The sequence below is a fragment of the Myotis daubentonii genome, chromosome 7 (genome assembly GCF_963259705.1).
Source record: "Myotis daubentonii chromosome 7, mMyoDau2.1, whole genome shotgun sequence".
Lineage (NCBI taxonomy): Eukaryota > Metazoa > Chordata > Mammalia > Chiroptera > Vespertilionidae > Myotis > Myotis daubentonii.
The window spans coordinates 12,182,433-12,206,504 of NC_081846.1; the positions used below are offsets into that span (position 1 = coordinate 12,182,433).

The window sequence follows — 24,072 nt, forward strand, 5'->3', positions numbered from 1 at the left end:
ACACACACACACACACACACATTTGCTTTTCATATTTTCTATATTTGGGGGTATTTAAGTATTTAACTGACACCTCTAGGTGCAAATCCCTGTACTAGAAGCTATGAATAATTTAATGATCACTTAGACATGATCCAAACCTATTTGGCAAAGAAAGACAAATGTGTAACTATTATAAAATAATGTACTATGGCAGATCATTTTTGTGATTGCTAGATGACATTAACTTTCCATTTTGCATTTGGGACATGCTGGAATTTCATATTTTGACCTTTATTCAAAGACACTCTGAAGGCTAACCATTAAAAAAGACCCCCCCCCCATTAAAATTCTTCCTGTCAAAATATTGCATAAGAGAAAAGGCAAACTAGAGTTGCTTTAAATAGTAAGTATAGGATTGAGTGCTAGGTGTGAAGTTGGTTTATACATTTTCTTTCACATTTCCATAGATACAAATTTCCTACATACTTCATTGAATTCTGCACACCATAAAAAGGATTATTCATTATTACCCCTAAGTTTTTAAAACATCTCTTGGTCATAGTAAATAAATAAAGTAAAGTAAATAGTAAAGCCTGAAAAAAATTCTAAGAAGTGGTTTCTTCATTGTGTGTAGTCACTATGCAAGCCATTGCCTCTTGTAAATATGAGAGATCATTCTTTTTCCAGTTACCTCGAGGTTGAAGACTGGTAAAAGGAAAGTTGTTGCAGAACCCCCAGATAATGCCCTGGACAGTTATTTTTCTTTTACTTTCAAACCTTGGAGAAGTTAATACAAGTAAGATACCATTCTTATCATTAGATAGATTTCTAGAAATTATGGGTAATGCTCATGTTAGTTTCAAATAATTATTATTCATTTCCATTACATGAGTTACTACTATTAAAAACACTTTGGCTCCAGGATCCAACAGAAGTCATCAGATTGAAGGACCCCAACTTTTATTTCCATGGTGCAATCTATTATCAATGTGTCTATGAGTATTTTATTCCTATCTAATAACTTATGCAAAGAAATAGTCAAGTGCCCAATCAATCCTCATGATCTTTGCAGACATTTAAAAGCTTCTGGATATTAAAATGCACTACCTAGGTTCCATTTCTTTGAAGGTATGTGTAGCAAATGGCTTAGTCCTTGAAAGTTTAAGTAGCCAGGCCAGCTTTCATGCTGTCTGAGATGTTTTAGCATTCTCGGTCTGTAAGCAGGGTATATATGCTGATGTCAGAAAATGCTAAGTCCTCAATTTGCATTCTTAGATATGTTACTGCTTTGAGTGTTATGAAATGCTCTTGACCTCAAGAATAATCAATAGCAGAGATTTTAGCGTTCTATTACTTAGTTGGAAGAATCCTAGTAATTTTGACAAAATTGGACAGTAGTATTGCATTCCATTACACTAATGTTTGGCTCACAAAGATAGCCTGAAAGAAGTCATTTTTCTGTATTCTCACCTGGCACTTTCCATGCTGGCACTGGGAAGAGGGAACCTCTTTTATTCTGTATGAAACAGCTGTCCTGGCCAGGGGTCTTTAACTCAACCCCAAGGGAGCTGGACAGGGGAGGCAAATGAATGAGGTAGAACCTGTGAAGGCATTAAGGAGTATTGGAGACTGGCCATGTGGAGGGTACACAGATTATGTGCACGTGTGTGCAGTGTGATGGGTCCACTTGATTACTTTACACTGAAATGCAGGCCCAGTTTTGAAAGATTACATGATTTTTTAACAGCTGCTGGAAAATCAGATATCTATGCAAAATTGTCTATATTTAAAATATTGTGCAAATCAAGCACAACACTTTTAATGGGTCAGGCTGTGGTTTGCACTATGATCTAGAGTAGACTAAACTACATGTGGATGGTAGCATCGAGACCATTTTATCATCATCTGAAGAACTTTCATACATTATTTAATAGCCATATTGACTGACATTAATCTGTCTTTATAAACTGGGTATTATTTATGAAAAAGATTACAATACAACACCTAGGTCCAAGCCAAAGTTCCTTATCACATTAAGCATAAACTGGCAACTGCTACTGTTTAATATAATTCTAACAATAATGTCATCCTTTTTCTCAGATTGGAAGACTCTGAGCTAAACCTATTTTCTGTCTAGGAGGGGGGCCTCAGAGCAATGTGGTTCTACTTGAAAAAGCCCCTACACATAACTCACCTCCAACCTTGAAGGTCTTTGCATGAGAAGAGGTGTGAAGTGCTTGCTGATTGCTCTCAGGGAAGTGTCTAGATAATGTACTTGCTTTTCATCTGTTCTCCTTAGGGAAGATGTCATTCAAGAAATGTTTATTGAATATTGGATCCTCTAAATTATAAATTCCCATCCTTTGTGTTGTCTCCATTGGTCTGAAAATTTTCTCCTTCAATCAATAGTTTCTATTTCAACCATGTTTATCATTGCAATAAAACATCTCCTTCCAGTTGGTCTTCGCAAATTTTTTTGAAAAGCAACAGTTACTTCCAAGTCTCCTAAAGAGAGATATATTCCCTTTCCATCCACAGTCATTAAACATTTACAACAAAGAAAGTTATTTTATTGAATACCTATAGTTTGCCAGGTAATATGCAAAGTTGGAGGGGAGTAGGAAAATAAATAAGACATAGAAATGTATGCCTCTAAAAAAGATGCTAACATACTGTTATGTCAATGCTGTTGCTGGCAGGCGTTCAGATGGTATATAATAAATCATCAGTAGATCAAGTGTCATCTAGTTAAGTGCTGATCTGGGTTCCTTAAAGTTCCCGAAGTGTATCTGTGGAATGACTACTCCTGTGCTGAATTATGTTCCCTTAAACAAGTTACTGCTTTTCCTTGTCAGTAACATCACCCTGCTCCATCCCCGTAACATTTATTTTGCCCTTTATTTTCTTTTAGGAACATAGGACTTGTATGCATGCATATAAGCCTAACCAATGGACACAGACAACAAGGTGGTGAGGGCATGAGGGGGGGTGGGTGGGGAGTAATGGGGGGGGGCGCGGTTAAGGACACATATGTAATACCTTAATCAATGAAGAAATTTAAAAAATAACTAATTAATTTCTGCTAATAATAGCAAGAGTGTGATCTTTTATAAATCCTAGGGAAAAGTGTTACTGAAATCTAGCTTGATCTTAACTCATATAACTTTAATTTTAAAGTATTAATGAATGAATTTACAGAACATGCAATGTTGCTTTGTGAGATATGTCAAAAATGAAGCCACTAATTCTCAAATTGTTGTAGAACTTTGGGAACAGTCCAATAGGAGTTTAAACCTCTGACTTCCTTCCCTCACAGTCTGAATACTTCCTTCTGACTGAGTAGTTGAGTGTTGATGCTTTGACCAGAGAGTTCTGCCGTCTAATCCCCCTGCTATTTCTACAGGTCAGGACTCCTTTAAAAAAAATATTGATTTCAGAGAGGAAGGGAGATAGAAACATCAATGATGAGAGAGAGTCATGGATCAGCTGCCTCCTGCACGCCCCACACTGGGGATTGAGCCCACAACCCAGGCATGTACCCTGACAGGGCATCAGACTGTGACCTCCTGGTTCATAGGTCGATGCTCAACCACTGAACCATGCTGGCCGGGCCAGGACTCCTTTTAGGTCAGGCTCGTCTTCTTAATAACTGGGAGCTCCAAGGACCTTGTTCAGGCTCTTAGCTTCTCCTCAGTCGTGCTTTTTTGTTGTTTCTAGGAGCAGGTAGGAATCCTTCCTCCTTCCTATCTCACCACCCAAAGAAGGTCCTGGGAAAGATTATCCTGTGACATCATTCATCCTAGATGGGAGTGCTCAGTGCTCTACAGACATGACCTTGGTGCTGATGACTTCTCCATTCCCGCTTGCTGTGTCTCCCTCTGGCTACATAAGAATATCTGGGAGGAGTGTCAAGTACACATTGGTAGTTACAGAATAGTCATGGGGATATAAAGTACAGCCTAGGGAATATAGTCAATAATATTGTAATAACTAAGTATAGTGATGGGTGGGCACTGAAAATATCGAGGGGACCACTTAGTCAAGTGTATGCTTGTGTAACCACTATACTATACTCCTGAATGTGATATAAAATAATACTGCAAAAAAAAAAGATGTTGCTGTAAAAGGCCTTGGAGTCTCTGTAGTCCAAAGGAGTGTGAACCCAGCTACAATTTGCTTTCCCTTTAAAAATAAAGTCTACCCAAGACATTTAATAATCAAACCAAGTACTGCATGACTAGAGGCAGAAAAAGCCATGATAATCAGACACCCTTTCTCCATCTCCTTTTGGAATATAGTTCTCTGCTACAGGGGTGTTCAAACATTTGGTCTCAGGACCTCTTTGCTCTCTTAAATCCTTGAGGAACTCAGTGAGCTTAAGGTTATGTGCCTTATATTTATTAATATTTTAGATTAGACATTAAAACTGAGATGTCTCAATTATTTTAATATTTTATTCATAAATAAGCCCAGTGCATGGTAACAAAAATAACATTTTTTTTGAGCAGTAACTATTTTTCAAAACAAAAAAAAAATTAGTGAGAAAAGTATTTTTATTTACATTTTCACATATCTTTTTAATGTCTTACTTAATGGGAGATGGCTGGACTCTCAGATTTATTTTTGCATTCAGTCTGTTTTGATGTGCTCCTTTGGTTGAGGTTTATGAAGGCAGATATAATATATCTCACATAGATATATAGTTGGGAAATTATGTATATTCTTTTTTATAATTACACCAAAACTTGACAAGTGGTAGTTTAAGGATTTTTTGGCAAGGAACAACCAGAAACCATATCAATTAACATCTAATCCTCTACTAACTTAAAATCCATTGGTCAATCTTGAATTTTGAATGGATGTTTTTACTTAGACATTATTTTGTAATGTCATACAATTGTCTCTTGGAAAATATTGGTAAAATCTTATGCAGATTTTGCAAGTATTAACACATTTCATTGTATGAATCAGAATTATGTTAAATAATATCACCACCAATCTTATCATAAAGATCTTTTAGTATTGGGAAGCTGTGAATCTCATGGAGGTGATACAGGTTATCAAAAACTCTTAATTTTTATTTAAATGCTGGAATTTTATTATTGGTAACGAATGCTATCAGTTTTCCTTGATGTGACAAGCTAGCTTTATTAGTTTTCAAAAAAATGTCAATTACCAAACCATTGCTTCATTATATACCATGAAGGAGTGGAATATGCTATTTTTCTCTCTTTAGCCAAGGACCAAGACTAAGCAAATAGTCCCGTTTACATTTGCCACATTTTGGTAATTTTTCCTCTCAATTTGCCATTATGAGTAAGTAGCTGGAGCTTTTTCTGAGCTGTAACCTCAGTATCCTTATCCCCAGCCTGGTCTTACTTGTTGGCTCACCCATCCCCTCTTGTCTTGCCCATCAGTGCCTGTCCTACCATCCTGCTGTGAGGGTTTCACTCATCTTCCTGAGGTTCCTCATAGCTTATCCTGAGCTCTGTGTCCAAACATCCTTCCACCAAATTTTAATGCTGCTTTGGTGAAACTGTAACCCAGTCCTTGGTTACAGCCTCAGTACTTAAAGATATTTGTCGAACTTACACCCATACTGTGACCTATAAGTGTTAAGGGCAAGCACACTTCTGGAAGCTAGTGTCATCTCTGTTATTTCTAATAGTTATGTTGACCTTACCAAATGAAGAAAACCATTTCACTAATTAGTTTGTTTTGGTTTTGAAATGTGAACATTAGATTGAAGGCAGATGGATAGACTGCGCAGTACTTGACAAGTGGGGTTGGGCCTGGGCTTGCAAACTCCAGGTGTGGTTCCTCCACTTACCAGCTCTCGGACCTTGTGTGAGGTGTGCTGCCTCTTGGCGCCTTCTTTTCCTCACCTGTGTAAAGTGTTAGTGATGTTTACCTGTAAAAGTTGGAGTGAAGATTAATCTCATTGTGTGTAATAAAGTAGCTTCCACAATGTGTCACAAACAGTACTAGTAGATAGCAACGATTTTAAAAATTATAATAATTTATTCATTTGGTACTTAGACATGTACCAGGTCTAGTTTTTGCTGTCACATACAGCTATATTATTCTAGAATGAAATGGTGCCCTTAGAAAAGCGGTGGTTTGGCATGTGTGCATGAGCTAAAGTTGTAAAACAGATTTTTACATCTTCATGTAATGAACAGCAGATGAGAAACAAAATGCAATCAATCTTTTTTTCAATATTCAAGCATATAACTCATGTTTTTCGGAGACAGCAAATAAACTCATGTTTTTCAGAGAATAGGGCCCTTAATTAGATGGGATTTTTATTTGATACACATACAATTTGAGGCCAATATTATTTCTTTGATACTTTCTAACCTCATTACTTTCTAATCACTTATTTGCTCATTGGTTAATCATACCAATGGGTAGGTTTTATTCTGATAATTTCTATTTTTTATTGAGATAGAATTGATGTATGTTTTTGTTATGTATCTACAACATAATGATTTGATATTTGTATATATTGTGAAATCACCACTACAATACACCTAGTTAACATTCATTATCATAGTTTCAGATTTTTTTTCTTGTGATAAGATCTTTTTTAAAAATATATTTTTATTGGTTTCAGAAAGAGGAAAGGAGAGGGAGAGAGAGATAGAAACATCCATGGTGAGAGAAAAAATATCTCCTCCTGCACACCCCCTACTGGGAATCAAGCCCACAACCTGGGCATGTGACCTGACTGGGAATGAAACTGTGACCTCCTCGTTCATGGGTTGACGCTCAGTCACTGAACCACAAATGGCCGGCATGATAAGATCTTTTAAGATCTAGTCTCTTAGCAACTTTCAAATGTGCAATACAGTATTATTACCTATAGTCACTAGGCTGTGAATCTCCATTCTTTTTTTCAAATCTCAAAAGTAGATGACAAGGCAAAAAATACCTGGGGTGATAAAACTGAATATGAAATTAAAGTATCAATTGCTTGTTCTCATATGCTAGACTTTTTCCAAGTAATGGAGAAATACCTTTATTTTCATCTGGGAGTATCTATTATGTGTGCATGTACCAAATGAACTGTAGAAACTGTGGCCTGCAAATATATAAAGCAAATACAGTTCTTGCCAGCTGGGCGTAGCTAAATGCACACCACTCTCCCTGTAAGTTAGTCATTAAAAGTGAACTTGTGCTCATTGGTCTAATGTACTGAAGAATGCTGATTTTCCTGTTTGACATGATAGTGAATGGTAATGCATTGTATAAAAGTACTTACGAAAGGATATTTTTATTTTCCCATTTAAAAAGTTGATTCTGGTTTTTAAGGAACTTTCCTTATACAGTAAGCTCTTATGGGCTCTGGCAAAATCCATCCTGAAGAACCTAAGGCAAATAGCTTCTGAGAATATGAACTCATTAGCAGGCCTGATTCCTTTGGCTATATTTCCTGATAATAGTTTTCCCTTACATATGTGCATGTCAGATGGCAGTAGCAGTAAGAATTTTTCTCCTGTGCTCATTAGTGAATACATACAGGATGAGGGAGAATGAGGCAGTTCAAGGAGTGATCAGTATCCTCTAGCTCTCTCCCTTTCTTTACCCTATTTTTTTTTAATCATGTTTATTGGGCATCAATTTTAAAGCCTGTATTCAATAGGAACTTTGGCATATGTGAATATTTGATGTAAGTATTTGCTGGATTCAGTTTTAGCAACTCTTAGCATTGCTCTCATGAAGAAGATTGCAGAGACAATGTTTGTACTGATTTAGAAATGTTAGAGAAAGACAAGTATCACATGATCTCATATGTGGAATCTAATGAACAAAATAGACTGATAAACAAATTAGAACCAGAGACACAGAAGCATGGAACAGACTGTCTAATTTCAGAGGGAAGGCAGGGGTCGGTGGGTGGAAAGAGATCAACCAAAGAACTTGTATGCATACATGCATAACCCATGGACACAGACAATAGGGTGGTGAAGGCTTGGGACAGGGATGAGGGGGGCAGAGGGGGGCTAGAAGGGGTCAATGGGGATAAAAGGGGGATATAATGTAATACTTACAATAATAAAGATTTAAAAAAATTTGATAACTGATTGAAATGATTGTTTTTTTAAATCTCTTTATTCATGTAGTGAAATATTTACAGCACACAAAAAAAGAATTTTGGGGGAGTGGCTTCTTAAAACCCTGCAGTATATTAATTGTGTTTATGGCTGTGGTTTTCTTGATTTTTTTTACTTTGTTCTTTAATACGGACTTTTAAAATTCTTTAAAAAGCACAAAATGTCCCCAGTTTAGGATTTGAAAAAAAAATTCTATCATCTATCTATGTATCTATCTATGTATCTATTATCTATCTATGTATCTATCTATGTATCTATCTATGTATCTATCTATGTATCTATCTATGTATCTATGTATCTATCTATCTATCATCTATCTATCATCTAATATATCTATCACCTATCTAAAATTTTTGAATGGTGTTGGCAGAGTCTTGAAGAATAGGCTATGCTGTTGACCATATGAAAGCAGAAGTCTGCCCAAGAATGCCCCGCCCTACAGCTGTTTGGCTCCTGTTAAAAGGGCTGCAAGGGCCCTGCCAACAGAACAAGTATAATCTTCCTGGCATGGCTTTCCTGTGCCATCTGGTTCAGGGCTGTGGCCCCACACCCAATGGCAAATCTCCTCATTTTGGAGGAAGTGAACCACATTCATCAACCAGTGGGTATAAAATTCTAATCATTCCTGCTATCCATGCCTATGAATCCTTCTAATTTACGCAGAGCATGAGCCAACTCACTAGACCACATCTCAGAAAAATTGTGCTATGATCTTGGCTCTACCAGAGGCCAATTTTGTGACCTCAGGATATAAGCTCAATTAATCTGGGCCTCAGTTTCCTCATCTGCAAAATGAAGTAATTTGATTAAATTCCCACTTTGATGAATCAGTCTATGACATCTAACTGGTAATTTTCATAAAACAGTATTGCAAGGAAGTACAATTACTGGGAAATGAGATTTAGCATTGACCATTGACGTTGATTGTTGTAGTTCTTACCAAGTTTTAGAGGGTTTTGAGGGCATTGTGGGAACATTTGGGCAATATGTGAGAAGTAGCAAACTCTTCAAGAATTCTGTGACTATACTATGTCTTTGCATAGAGCCTAAAGCTGTTGAGTAACTGTTTACTGAATGGTGACTGAGTGTTTCCTGTTGCCTAATAGTATAGATTTCCTGTCTTGAACTTACCCTGGTCCTAACCATTCTTAGTTCTAAATAGGGTATTATCTGTATGGCAGTCACCAGTAATTGACTTTGTTGCTTGTTGAACTCATGCTGGTTTTATAATTCTGGACTGGGCTCTTTGGAAGGGGAAGTAAAAGGAGTATGTTAAGAAGATGAAGACATTGCACATACACTTGATAATGAAGCATGCTAACAACTGATCATAGAGGCAAAATGAAATAGATATAAGCAAAGCATGAGTAAGGTAATGTGGGGTCATAGTAAAAGGAGAAGGTAATTCTAATTGGAGAAATTAATTCTCTGAGTTGAGCTTAGAGAGATGAGAGCAAAGATTAAAATTAGGTAATTTTTATACATGTTCTTTATGAAGTTGAGGACGTTCTCCTCTAACCCTAATATACTGAGTTTTTTTTGTGTTGTTTTTTTTTTTTTAAATGACTGGGTATTGTATTCTACATGTATTGATATGATCATGTGATTTTTTTTGATGTTTGCTTTTAGCCTAATGATAGGATGGATTACCAAAAATTGATTATTGACTGTTAACCAAGCCTTTCATACCTAGGGTAAATCTTAATTGGGGGTCGTGGTGTACAGTTATTTGTATATATTGTTGGATTCAATTTACTAATATTTTGCTGTGGATTTTTACACATATGTTTATGAGAGAGATTGGTCTACAGTTTTAATGTTTCCAACTGTTTAGGATTTAGGGTAATGCTGGCCTTATAGAATGAGTTACAAAATATTCCCTCTACTTCTGTCCTTTGACAAAGATTGTGGGAATTTGTATAATTTCTCCATAAGCATTTGTCTGATTGATTAATGAACCCATCTGATCTGGATGCTTTCTATTTTGGAAGGTTATTAATTATGAAATCAACTTATTTAATAGATATTGTTCTCTTCAGATTATTGATTGTTTTCTGTGTTTTGACAGATTGTCTTTTAAAGAATTGGTCCGTTTCATCTAAGTTACAAATTTGTGGGCATAGAGTTGTTTATATTCCTTTATTATTTTTATTATGTCCATTGGAGCTGTAGTGATGTCCCTTCTTTCATTTCTTATATTAGTAATTTGAGTTCTCTCTTTTTCCTTAGTTAGCATGTCCAAAAGACTTATCAGTTTTATTGATCCTTTAAAAGATTCAACTTGGTTTCATTGATTTTTCTCTATTGATTTCTCATTGTCAATTTCATTGATTTCTGCTCAATTTTTCTTTCTTTTTTCCCCTGCTTACTTTGAATTTAATTTGCTCTTTTATTTAGTTTCCTAACGTGAAAACTTAGATAATTGATTTTAGATTTTTCTTCTTTTCTTACGCATTCAATGCTATAAATTTCCCTCTTAGCTCTGTTTTTGATGTACTCCATAAAATTTTTCTCTAATTCTCCAGGTACTTTATGATTTTCTTGACTCCAAGCATTAACTCTGTACATTTGACTTACAATTCCATATGTCTTAGTCCTAATCTCTTTTATGAGCTCCATTCCCATATTTTAATCCCCCTATTATATATCTTAACCGTAATCAACTGGAAACATCTCAAATTCAACACATGGAGAAACTATAGGGTGTCCCCAAAATGCATACGCACACTTTAAATAATTATAAAGTCAATGTTTATTAAAATAAATTTCATTTTTAAAACTGAGCTACCAGATGTTAAAGTATGTATACATTTTTTGGGACACCCTGTATATTAGTTTTATTCTACTTTACTGTTTCTTCCTCCATGTTTTCATCTTACCACATGTCTTATGATTGATTCTCTTATAGTCTTAAATTTTAGTGTGTTTTCTTTTATTTATTTTTGTCAGCCTCTGCCTTTCAGGGACTCACAGATAGTGAAAAGACTTGCTTTTTCAGTATAATCTTTTTTTTTAAAATTTTAATCCTCACATGAGGATATTTTTCCATTGATTTTTATATAGAGTGGAAGAGAGAGGAAAAGACAGAGAGAAATATTGATGTGAGAGAAACACATTGTGCCCTTGACTGGAATTGAACCCAGGGTCATTCCTTCCACAGGCCAACGCTCTATCCACTGAGCGAAACCGGCTAGGGCTGTAGTAGAATCTTTATATTCCCACTTATTCTATGCCTTTTATGTTTTGGACTCTGCCTTTATGCATTAAGAGACTTGTAGAAATTTCAGAGAAGGATAAAGAAAGTATGCTTATGAGGTAATTGTAAAGGGAGTCAAAGCTTGGCTTTAACCCAGTGGGATCTGCATCAGACTTTGAGCTTACAAAACTATAATATAATAAATATGTGTTGCTTAACAATAAGTTTGCTGTTACAGGAGCAATAGGAAACTAGTAGCACTTTTCTTTATTGCTAATTGGCTATATGAAGGGCTTGGTTCTCATATTTTAGATACTAGGAATTTATAATTTTCCTAGAAAAATTAGCTCATTTTTACTTTATATCAAAGGCAACTATGCTCATTTTCAAAGAATGGTATTTCTTGCCTATACAAAATTGGACTCAATATGTTTTGCTGTTGCATGTGATTATATTCACTTACATGTTTGTTTGTGACCATATACACATGTGTAATATATGTATCTATATATTTCTTACTACATAGGTAAAACATAGATATGCTATATACATATAGAAACTATTACAAAATAACTAGAGGCCCGACGCATGAAATTCGTGCAAGAGTGGGCCTTCGCAGCCACGGGCAGCTGCCTGGATCCCTCCCTTGTGGCTGCCTGGATCGGGATCCCTACCTCACAGCCACTGAGGCTGCCTTGCTCCCGTGGCTGCAGCCCCAGCTTAGTCTGGAAGGACATCCAGTCTAATTAGCATATTACGCTTTTATTATTGTAGATATTTTGGGATAACTTACTATGTGGTTTTGCTTACATATCAAAATGATCCAAAATAATTTTGACCAATTGGGAAACCTGTAAAAAGGATAATATATTTGGCCCTAGTTGGTTTGGCTCAGTGGATAGAGTGTCGGTCCGCAGACTGAAGGGTTCAGAGTTCTATTGGGGTCAAGGGCACATGCCTTTCTATTGGGGTTGTGGGCTCGATCCCTTTCCTCCTCAAGTCTTTCTCAAATGTCCTCATTTCAATAAGACCTGACCTGACACCCTATTTTAAAATATAAACTCTCTGTATACCACCTCCTTACCCTATTCTGGTTTTTTTCCTGCCAGATCACATCACTTTCTAACATACCATTTCACTTAATTGTTTACTTTGTTAATTACTGCCTGTTTCCCCTCCTCACTGATAATTTAAGCTCTATTCTTCCAAGGATGCGGTTTTTCTCTTCTGTTTTGTTCATGGATGGTTGTAACAATTCAACATGTACTTGCTGGACATATGACTGCCATTGACATGTGGTATGCCAGTTTCTACTTTTCTACTGCCCTTAGCTCTATCAGAAGATCCAGGTCACAAGGTTAAACCTTTTATTTTAGGATCAATGAAATAGACTTTTCTGTTACAACATGAGTTCTTTTCTCCTCTTTCTTTGTTACTCATTTGTTTCTCCTTCTTTTGATTCATGTGACAAATTTATGATGGATGCCAGAAGTAGTTTTAGGTGCTGCGGATAGGAAAGTGGAGAAGTTGTTTCTGTATAAGGGAACTCAGTCTAGCTGGAGGAGGAGAACAAGCAATAAAAATTAACAAGCAATTGACTAAGGTAATGTAATGTTCGATACTGGCCGTGGGGGAGAGCATCAGCTTTAGACGGGCAGGGATCTCTGAGCCGGGGGTACTTGAGCTCCTCTGTTTCTACTTCCTTTCTTGTGCTTTCCGTGTTCCTTTTAGCTATATCTGTGACCCATCTATATTGTTCTGGAGGGATGACTATGGGAGAAACTAAACTAACAGTGGTGGACAATAGTGTCCCAATACTTTTGAAAATCAAAGACAGATACTCCTTCACCATTCCTATTATGGCCATACTGAAAGAAGTTTTATAAACAGTGAGCAGGAATAAAGTTGATGAGTTCTTTATGTTACTTAGAGTTAACTTATTTTTATAAAAACTGTCACCAATGCCTCTTTTGATGTAAATTAAAATGCTCTTTTCTATGTCTAATTTCCTTGGTGATGGAGCATAAAACTTTGTGTGTGAGTAATGAGTTAGAGGTCACGGTAGTTACCTGTAGGATGCTTTAAACTTCATTCATTCATTTATGCAGAGCTACACACACACACACTTGATAGTATCTGTGAGAGGTATTCTTTGGAGTTACCTTTTAAAAGATGCCAGCATCATAGCAGAAAGAAAGTTTGGATTTAATTGGCTGTATTAAGTAAAGTTTGCATTGTCTGAATATGCATTCTCAAATACTTATTAAAATCCCTTTTGTAGCAGAATAATTTTTGGGGTTTTAGAATGAACACATTATTTAAAAAATTCTAGCTTGTCCTTCCTACTCTTTGGGGATGTGACTGCTTCCATTCTTTGGCTGCAGGCTTTGCATTCCTTTGGACCACACAAGCTTCTACAACCTTGGCCTCCAGGTCTTTGGACTATAAAATGTCTTTGAAAATAATTAATGGAAGGCAGGATTAAAAACATAGTTGTTTTTAACATTAATTTGAAACATTAATTTGAATTAGAATGTACTGTGATGATGTAGGCAGTAGATTTGAAAATAATTGAAAGTTGTCCTTTATTTAAAACAAACAAACAAACAAACAAACAAACAAACAAACAACCTCTATCTAGATATCTGGACCTCTTCCCTCAAATAAAATTAGGTTAATCCCAGTATGAAAAATGAAATATATATATATTTCAGAGAGGAAGGAAGAGGGAGAAACATGAAACATCAATGATGAGAGCGGATCATTGATTGGCTGCCTCCTGCACGCCCCTACTGGGGATCGAGCCCACAACCTGGGCATGTGCCCTAGACCAGGATTGAATCCAGGATCCTTCAGTTCATAGGCCAATGCTCTATCCACTGAGCCAAACCAGCTAAGGTAAAAAATGAACCTTTAAAGTTAAGTAGCAATAGAAATGGATATGACCCACTGCCTTATTCTTAGATAATTGTTCTTTTTGTTAAGTTCTTTAATTTTTTTGTATTAAAAAATATACCTTGTCTCTTCTGTTTATTGAGCATCTGACCTTGAGTAAGTTAATTTATTTACCTATGCCTTGTTTTCTTCATCTATTAGATTGATAACCACTTCATGAGTCTATTTGAGGATAAACGAGTTAATCATATAAAACATGCAGTACCTATTATAGTCCCTGGCCTATAGTAAGTACTGAAACAAATTATCTGTTATGCTGTTGATGAAGATAATGATGAAAATGGTGACATCTTGTTTTATGGACATACTGCACCAAATTCAAGGAGTTAAATTCTACAAGGAAAATTATAATTTTCCATTAACTTCCATTTTACAATTGTTCCTGTTTTCTACTGGGTAAGATTATTCTTGTGAAAACGCAAAGCCACAAAAAAAAGCCCACACAAAAACCAGTTGCATTACTGAGCCTGTAATCGCCACCACTAGCCCTTCTCTAGACATTGGCCTTTTGTTGTTGTTTGTTATTGCAGAGATTTCCTCCCCTTTGGGGGTATTTTTTCTCTTCTTGGACCAGAAGGGTTTTGTTTAGAAACCTCCATGTTCTCCCTCTTTTGATTATTGACATAATCTCAGTGCTCGGTCGTCACAGCATTGTAGTATCTGGCTTGCCAGTCTCCTCCTCTGGGCATAGCAGATGGAAAATTGTTATTCTTCAAAACTTGGGCTTCCTAACTGGTTTGGCCCAGTGGATATAGCTTCAGCCTGCAGACTGAAAGATCCCAGGTTTGACTCCCGTCAAGGGCATGTACCTTGGTTGCGGGCACATCCCCAGTAGGGGGTGTGCAGGAGGCAGCTAATCGATGATATTTCTGTCTCATCAATGTTTCTAACTCTCTATCCCTCTCCCTTCCTCTCTGTAAAAAATCAATAGAATATATTTTAAAAAACACACACAAAAAAACTTGGGCTAATATAGACTCTCTAAGGTATATGGGCAAATTTCATGTCATCTACGCGCAGTGAAGAATATTTGTGCCTGTTTGGAACAGTTTTTATATTGATCATTAAAAGTACCCAGTAATTGTCTTCCCATAATGCATATGTTTTAGTTTCCTATTTCAGTTCACTTTTGTAGACTAGTTAAAATCCCAGTAGTGTTTAAGTTAACTGTGCATTATTTAAAAAACAGATAAGTTACTATCAGAAATGGAGGAAACAAAATGTATATTATGTGATTTTTCAATATTTTAATGATCCTAGGAGTGTAAGTAATAAGATTTATTGCATAGCACATATACTAGAGACATTTTCAAAGTAATTTAAAAGTTATATGTATTAGAGAAATTTTTGCAATATAAAGGTAGATTAAGTGTCACGATCATGAAAAATACAATAAATTTTTCCAAGTGATTAATTGTCTGAACTATTACACATATGTGAACATCTTTTCATGTTTGATCAGTTTTATTCCTGGTGGTAATAAAAGCAAGTAAATGAAATGCAAAATGTTGACTGCGAGGTAATGGTTGAAATTTCCACATGCATAAAGAGTCAGGGTGAATTTATGGTTTTATGATGGCTGTCGGCTGCTAATACTGTATGTATATTCTTACAGTGATCTATAGCATCATGGCCGAAATCCCATGGGGACAAAACTCACAGCGGGTGTGTACTGTGCATGCTGATTTACCTCTCTTGGAGACTGCTTTCAAATAGCTCCTCTGTTTTTGTTCAGGATTTCTTGTGTGCTCTCCACTAGCCTACTCTTTCCTCCTTTAGAGTTAAAAAGCAGCCTCAATGTGCAATGGGGGGAGTTACAATTGCAAGCAGTCTCTTTATATTCTGCCATCCTGTTTCACTTAAACATTTTGGGGGGAGGCTGGATAATATGATTCCAAAATATATCAGATTACTTTTCCCCTTTAATTTAGTTCTGTAAAAATTTTAAAATTTATTTTCTCTTTATTACTTTTATTGTTTTTTTATTAATTATTTTTCCATCAGCATTTATCCCCAATGCCCTCTTCCACCTCGATCCCCTCTGTTCCCCCTCCCCCACAATCACCAAACTGTTGTCCATGTCCATGAGTTCTCTTTCCTTTTTTTTCTCTTTTTCACTCAATCCTGTATCCCTCCCCCATACCCCAACTCCCACCATAGCTGTCTGCCTGCTCTCTATGAATCTGTCTCTATTTTGCTTGGTAGTTCAGTCCAATTAAATTCCACATGAGTGTAAAATTTTTAAGTTATGTATGCTTTCGAGTCAAAATTAGACAAAAAACAGTCTTAGTTTCAACTCCCGTGCCTCATTTTCAGAATATCTTTGTTCCCACAAGTATGTCTGAAGGTGGAGTGTGTATGACTTAACAACCCCTTCCCTCTGCCACTCCTGCTGCGCCCTTCGCCATGGTCAGATCCCAACCCCTTGCTGTTTCTTCCAGTTCCCGATTTTAAATCCGAGTCTTTGGTTTTATTCTCCCTCTTCCTCCTTCTAGGCAGGAAGAGAGCTGTGCTTTAACCAGGTACTTCTGTTGTTGGGGGTAATTGTTTACTTAAGTCTTAGTTAATAAAATCTGTTTCTATAAACTTAATATAAGAGAAAAGGCGACAACTTAATAGATGTCAGCTTTTAAGTAATTGAATATAAAAAAGCAAACTCTTTAGAATACATCATCTTCTATAAACATGTTTAAAATCAACAGATTTTATCTACAGTGCTGTAATATGTAACAAACTAACTCCATGGAAGTTAATAGAAATTAATTCCATTGAACTCCTTTTGTAAGAAGGCTACTTTTACAAGGAAGAGGTAGTACTCCATAGATTTCAGCCAGAAGTTTTGGGTAAGTTTGGAGAAGCATATCATTCGTAGCATGGCCGTAGCAGAAAGACTCAGTTCCCAAAGATTACTGGGAAGTCCTTTCTTGCTCTCTTTTCTGTATTTTTTGTATTGTCTAGTGGGCATTGCTTAGTGTTTTGTCTACCCCAGTATTCTCCCTATTTAGAATATAGTCCATTGTTCTTAGCTCACCTGTTATTTATTTATTTTTTGTAGGAAGCAATTTAAACAGTCCTTAAATTTGTCCTTTTATGTATTTATTTAATAATTCTTTATTGTTGAAAGTATTACATATGTCCCTTTTTTCTCCCCATTGACCCCTCCAGCCTGCCCCCCCCCTTACCCTAGGCCTTCACCACCCTATTGTCTGTGTCCATGGGTTATGCATGTATGCATACATGGCCTTTGGTTGATTACCTTCCGCTCACCCTGTACTCTGTTCCATGCTTCCATGTCTTTGGATCCATTCCGTTCATCAGTTTATTTTGTTACTTAGACTCCAATTAGCATGATATTGTCCAGGTCTTCATGCTGTCTCAAAGGGTAAGAGATTCTTCTTTTTCACTGTTGCATAGTATTCCATGGTATAAATGTACCACAACTTTTTTATCCACCCATTTGCTGATGGGTGCACTGGGCCCATCATCTCACCTTTTATTGCACAATCACCTTGAGTTGGAAAAGGTCTCTGATTAAAGACTCTAATGGATGGTGTTTTATGCTCCTCTTACCTGGTTGTATAATCACTGCCCTATCTGGGCAATAAACTCAGGCAAAGTTTCCTAATAAATCATCAGTGTTTCCATGCATAAATCTAGCATTAGAAGCAAAAAAGAGTTCCTTTCATTTTGCTTGGAATAGCTCTTTCAGATACTCTATAGAAAACTTAACTTGGAAATGTCGAAAGCCTAGCTAAGGAGAATTCCTTTGAATTTTTAAAGCCTATTACTTTATCAAGTCAGATATGAAAAGCTATGTACTTGGGCCACACTTCAGTAGCCTATTGAATAGATGCTATAAAGGAATTATTATTTAATGGTATGCCCTGGACTTGTTAATAGTATGAGACATTGAGGAGGAGGCAGTGTGACAACTATTTCTATTAGTTTTTGTAGAATTGCACTTGAATTCTGTGGGTTATGTTTATTTTTAATACTTTATAAAGATTCATGTAGTAAAGGCTTAGAGCTTTATCCTAGAAGAATTTCCACTTCTTCTCAGGAACTGGTGGCCCTTTATTGGAAATTGAGTGATTTATAGCTCAAAAGTTTCCCAATTTGAGAGGCTAAGAATCTCAGAACAAAATCGATTATAGCTTGGTTATTCTGGTAAAAACCTTACTAATGTTATTTCCTCCCTTGCTCCCCATTCATTGGTTCATGCTCTTGTCTCATCATTATAATGTTTCACTTGCATATTTTTCTCTGGAAATGGGCAGTGCATAAGTAACTGAATGGGCTCCACTTCTTAATTCTAAACTGTGGTATCAGAGTATCTAGCCACTTATCAAATTGAGAAAACAGTTCTTTTCCTTAAACATTATACTCCTAAGTAGTTTTTTTAAAAAAAACAACACATTCAACTCTGACACAGTTTGAGTTGCAGTCATGGAGAGGAATGCTGGAGTTCTGGCTCCCAATATCACTGAAAATCTTAGCGTGAGGGCGTGCAGAGAGCATGGAGATCCAAACAGGCAAAGGGCTCAGGGGTCACCCCACTTCATCCATATATTCCAGTTATAGCTATTCCTTTTGATATCCCCCTGTAGTTTTGGGGTCTTAGTTTGAACTTCCAAACCTTTTTCACCTAGTATCCTCAAGAGTACCTTTCTTTTCCAGAGTGTTCCTGGGATTACCTAAATTGTAGGTTATAAAAAATTCCTTGAATATGCTTTTTAAATAGCTAAGCGTTGTTTTTTTATTACAATTTACCTTCTAGGATAATTGATGGAATATATATACTTTGGTTTACTGATTTATATGAACTAGGATAAAAATGCTAAATATTTATCCAAGCAAATAGATAACTTTTGACTTTGGTGTTTAAAAATATCGATTATCACTAGAGCATATTTTTAATGAGCCGGCTTATTTCTTTTAAAATTAAAATGTAGTTTACCTTTTTGAAAAGTTTGAGTCATGAAACTTGTTGATGGTTCTACTACAGGATCCTGGCTACTGGGTGAAGATTCATCACTTAGAATACACAGACGGAGGAATCCTGGATCCAGACGATATCTTGGCCGATGTCGTGGAAGACAAAGATAAGGTAGATGACTCTAGAAGTGTTCCCCTATAGAGCTGTGTGTTTTCCAGAGAGTGAGATCCTTAGCAAACTCGTGTGTCAGTTATTATTAAAACATACCATCTGTTCAGGTTTTTACCTGGGCAGCCCATAAATCAAAGTTCTCCATGAGATGTTTGGGAAAACTTTGACAAGGTTCGAGAGTCTGTTCATGGTGGCCTAATTAGCAGACACTCCATTCCCAAGAGTTCCTGATACGTCTCTGTAAATTAGTGTCAGGCTCTGAGGCTGTTGGGGTTCTCACGGTCATTGTTGTCTCTTGAGTTTATTCTTGGCCTTCGCTGAATATTCAACTTAATGCCTGAGATTTGAACATGTTTCAAAATAGAGAATACAATGGGGAGGAAAGTCATAAAGAACTCCAGTGAAGACTTTTCTTAAAGTAGTTGCACATAACTATCTTTCCTGATAGTTTTGTTTTTATTGCTAAAGTAAAATACTATATTGAATAGTCAAAAAAAGTTTGAGCATGTTTTGCCATCTATTTGGGAATAATTTCATTGCAAATCTTGTTTTAATGGGATTTTTCTTCTGACACTAAACTGAAAAAAGGTATAAACTAAACTATTCGGTTTCAATAAACTGGATTATTGATGTTGCGGCATTGTTTACCACTACTTCTGTGCTGGGCTTCTCTTATCAATGGCTAATGTGTCCTTCAGAATTGAACTGCAGCCCTCCCTGAGAAAGCCTTGCTTCAAAGTTCCTCTGCTGTGCATCCTGTGTGCACCTGGCCAATTTGTCTGTGAACGTGTTTCTCTGCATTGTTTATTGCAATCTCAGGTAGGGGTGTGTGTGTGTGTGTGTGTGTGTGTGTGTGTGTTGACCAACTGGAATGTAAATAAGTGATTTATTGAACTTAGGTAATATTTACTCCCCCCCCCCTAAAATATTTTTTGGACTTTTCACATTTAATTAGTCTTCACAGACATTCTGCCCACTTATTTTTCCTATTTCCTGTTGGGACTCAATCCTGGTTTGCTTTGCATTGTAATTAGTGACTTCATACAGGACTTACTTCCCTAAGCAGATTGTAAGCTCCTGGAGGACATGATCTAGGAGATTTTTATTTTTGTGTGTTCCTTGTATTAATGATATCTGGTACAAAATCCTACTCAAACTTGATTCTCAAAGAACACTTACTGAAATTAATGAGTGGAAAAGAAAGCTTTCCTGTCTGCAGTTGACTCCTGCTGTACATGGTTTCAATGCACACTTCTTGTTTGTTGTGGGGTCTCACAGTACGTAACACTGCATTATTTATGCTCATAACTTTAAAGGAGGATGTCACTTCTGTATTTCACTGTTTTGCTTTCAGCTTCTTCTCTACAGCCATCTTCTTCCTTGGAAATATTCTAGGCATTTGGGGTGTTAATGAAGAAGGTCTTCCTGTCTCCAATCTCACTGAAGTCCAGTGCATTAGAGTGGAGAGCTGGAACGTGGCAAGGTTAAGAAGCGCCAGAAGATGATGCCTCACCCAGACTCATACAAACCTCCTTGCAGGGGGATGTTTCTGTGAACAGTGCCCAGGGACATAATTTGTCCTATAGGGCGCTGCCTTTTAGAGAATTCATTTTAACTGTCTTGGCCGTGTGCACAATCCGCTTACTAGACACAGAAACAGCATGTTTGTATGTAATCTCTGTTTTAAGGGACTCCACCATCACTACTAAATAAGGTGAAAAATTGAGATAATCAGTTAAAATCCTAGCAAAGGATTAGTGCTGTTTGGGTTCAGACTTAGTGAATCCTATAATACGCTTCTCTCTTCTACATGAAGCCTAACCTGTATTGTTCTGAGGAGTTGATGGGAATTTATACTTTTGATTTTGTCAGAAAATACGGTATTCCTATTTCTTCCTTTTTTTTACGATAATATAAGTGAAAAAGAGAGCATCACTAATTTTTTTTTTCCTGACACCCTCTCTTCAATCTTAAGATTTTTCTCATAGATTTATTTTCGGCTTTCGCTAAATATTCAACTTAATGCCTGAGATTTGAATATGTTTCAAAGTAGAGAAAACATGGGGAAGAAAGTCTTATAAAGAAGTATGGTAAAGATTTTTCTTAAAGTAGTTGCACACAACTCTCTTCCGTGATAGTTGTCTAGTATGGGAAGCAGGTTCTGCCAGTCTCCATCTTTCCTGATTTTTTTGTCACTTTAGATTAAGAAGTATTTATAAGTGATGCTTCAGAATGTTTAGTGACATGTGAAATTCACCCAAGATCCTTTGGGACATATTGAGCTTAGGTAAAATTATAACTCACCTGTTTTCAAAGTGGCCACCTAATATTTTCTTGTATTGAGAATATAGATAGAAAACAAGCCCAAAGAGCCGTGATGGATGTACCTAATCCTTGTGCCAAAGTCCACACACCTCAACTCCTAGGAAAGACTCACTCCAGGTGAGAAATTCTAATTAGGAGATAGCTTAGCTGGGAAGGATGAAGCAGGAAAAACAGAAACTTAGAATTAGAGAGCAAAGTAGGCTGAGGCCATTTAGTTAGTATACAGAAAACCGTACAGCACACTTCTGTAAAGACTAAAATTACAGGATACATGGCATTTACTTAAAACCAGGCAAGGGCTAAAACAGCGTAGTCAGTTTTCTAAAGAAAAGGAATGACTTTTTAAATGTTGGCACTAGAATTGCTTTGTCTTTGGTCTTACCTCTCTTAATAACTTTGGCCAATATGGAGCATGGTGGAGGCCATACGTGGAGTCTCTGTGGGAGGTGTTTGTTTCTTTGTTTTTTCGTTTGCTTTCCCACTAGAGCCCCTTCACAGAGGAATCACGTTTTTACAATGATGCACTATTTCATCTTACTTTTTTTCAAAATATTATTGGAGCAGCTTTGGAATTTTGCATAAGATTTGTGCTGAAACTTAATTATCCAGTTGTGACAGTTTTTCTCAAAATTCTTCACTTTTTTGTCTCAGTCTGATGATACCAGTTCTCTGGGATAAACATCTAAGAATTTACAGCCTTACACTAACATCTCCTCCCTGGATGCCCAAAGCTACCAACTGAGTTTACCTAATAACAACTACTTAATATTTTATTGAGCACTAACAGCGTCCCAGCATGTCTTTGCACTTACACATTCTATTTTAGAGTGACCCTGTGGGCAGGAGCTATATATTACCCCCATTTTTAATTTCTGAGGACAGCCACAGAAATTCTAAGTGACTTGTCAAAGACCACACAGGTGTAGTAAGTGGCAGAATCAGCCTCTGGAACCTAGAATTTAAATTTTGACACTATTTTGTTCTTCTTCAATGTGCCAAGCAGTGTGTTGGATGTTTGTATCTATAATTTTTAATCATAAAAATTCATCAATCATAAATAATCGAAATGTGTTTTTACTCAGTTACATCATTATTAAGAAAAGATAACAGAACAATGGGATGCAACAAAATTAATCCAGAATTAGAGTGTCATGCATATATAGTCCGCTTCACCTGGCTTTGCCTGCAGCCTGCATCTAATTCCCTATACATGCCTGCCAGTTTTATCAGTTGCTTTCTCTTGTGTCTCCTTTCCAGGCTCTAGGTTACTCAGTTTAGTTTAATTCCAAGTGGATCTTATAAACTGTATTTGTTTCAGAAACTACACTAAATGCAGTTTCATAGATAAATAAATGCTGTATTCTAGTAGCTACTTTTCAGATGGATTACAGAATGTGTGACAATTATACACTGTGCTGTCTGTAGGAGGCAGAGTGATGACCCCCCAAAGCATCTGTACCCTGATCTCCACAGCATGTGATTATGTTTGTTAAAGGCAAAAGGATCTTTGCAGAACTGATTAAGGACTTTAAAATGGGAAGTTATTCTGGATTGTTTGGGCCCAGGATAATCACAAGAGTCCTAATAAATGAAAGAGGAAGGCAGGAGAATCAGTATTAAAGAGATACCATGGAAGAAGAAGTTGATTTTCCTGTGCTGGCTTGGAAAATGAAGACAAAGAATGCACTCAGCTTCTAGAATCTGGAAAAGGCCAGGGAATGAATCCTCCCATAAAACCTCTAGAGCAGTGGTTCTCAACCTTCTGGCCCTTTAAATACAGTTCCTCATGTTGTGGTGACCCCCAACCATAAAATTATTTTCGTTGCTACTTCATAACTGTAATGTTGCTACTGTTATGAATCGTAATGTAAATATCTGATATGCAGGATGGTATTAGGCGACCCCTGTGAAAGGGTCGTTCGACCACCAAAGGGGTTGCGACCCACAGGTTGAGAACCGCTGCTCTAGAAGGAACACAGCACTGCTGACCCCTTGATTTTAGGCCCGTGAGGCCCATTTCAGACTGCTCACCTCCAGAAGTGTAAGTTACATTTGTGTTGCTTGAAGGCACTATAATTTGTTATAGCAACAATAGGAAACTCATACACTGTCTCTTATCCAATTTTAAACTTATAAAATGATGATGGATTTCTCGGTTTCATACTAACACAGCTTTTTAGATCTTATAAGACAGGGAAAATCTCTTATGCTTCACATTAGTTTACTGGAATGTGCATTCCTTCCAGAGTCTATCACAAACTCATTCTCAACTCTTTGGGACTTGAATGTTATGCTGTTGTCTTGCATTATGTAGAAATCATTGAAGTTCCACACCCAAGAGCTATGCAGTATTCCTTTATCAGTTTCTCATTTCAATATTCGAAGGCCCT

The 24,072-nt window shown here is 36.7% G+C and overlaps 1 protein-coding gene across 3 annotated transcripts in view; it reads left to right on the plus strand.

Annotated features, from left to right (window-relative positions):
- The window catches only part of PARD3B (par-3 family cell polarity regulator beta), a 917,882-nt gene that overhangs the window by 89,057 nt on the left and 804,753 nt on the right, over positions 1 to 24,072 (plus strand). For all 3 annotated transcript variants that reach the window (XM_059702879.1, XM_059702877.1, XM_059702878.1), the window contains exon 2: positions 19,256 to 19,357. In XM_059702879.1, the coding sequence (XP_059558862.1) occupies positions 19,256 to 19,357 (102 nt within the window). The remainder of the gene's footprint in view (positions 1 to 19,255; positions 19,358 to 24,072) is intronic.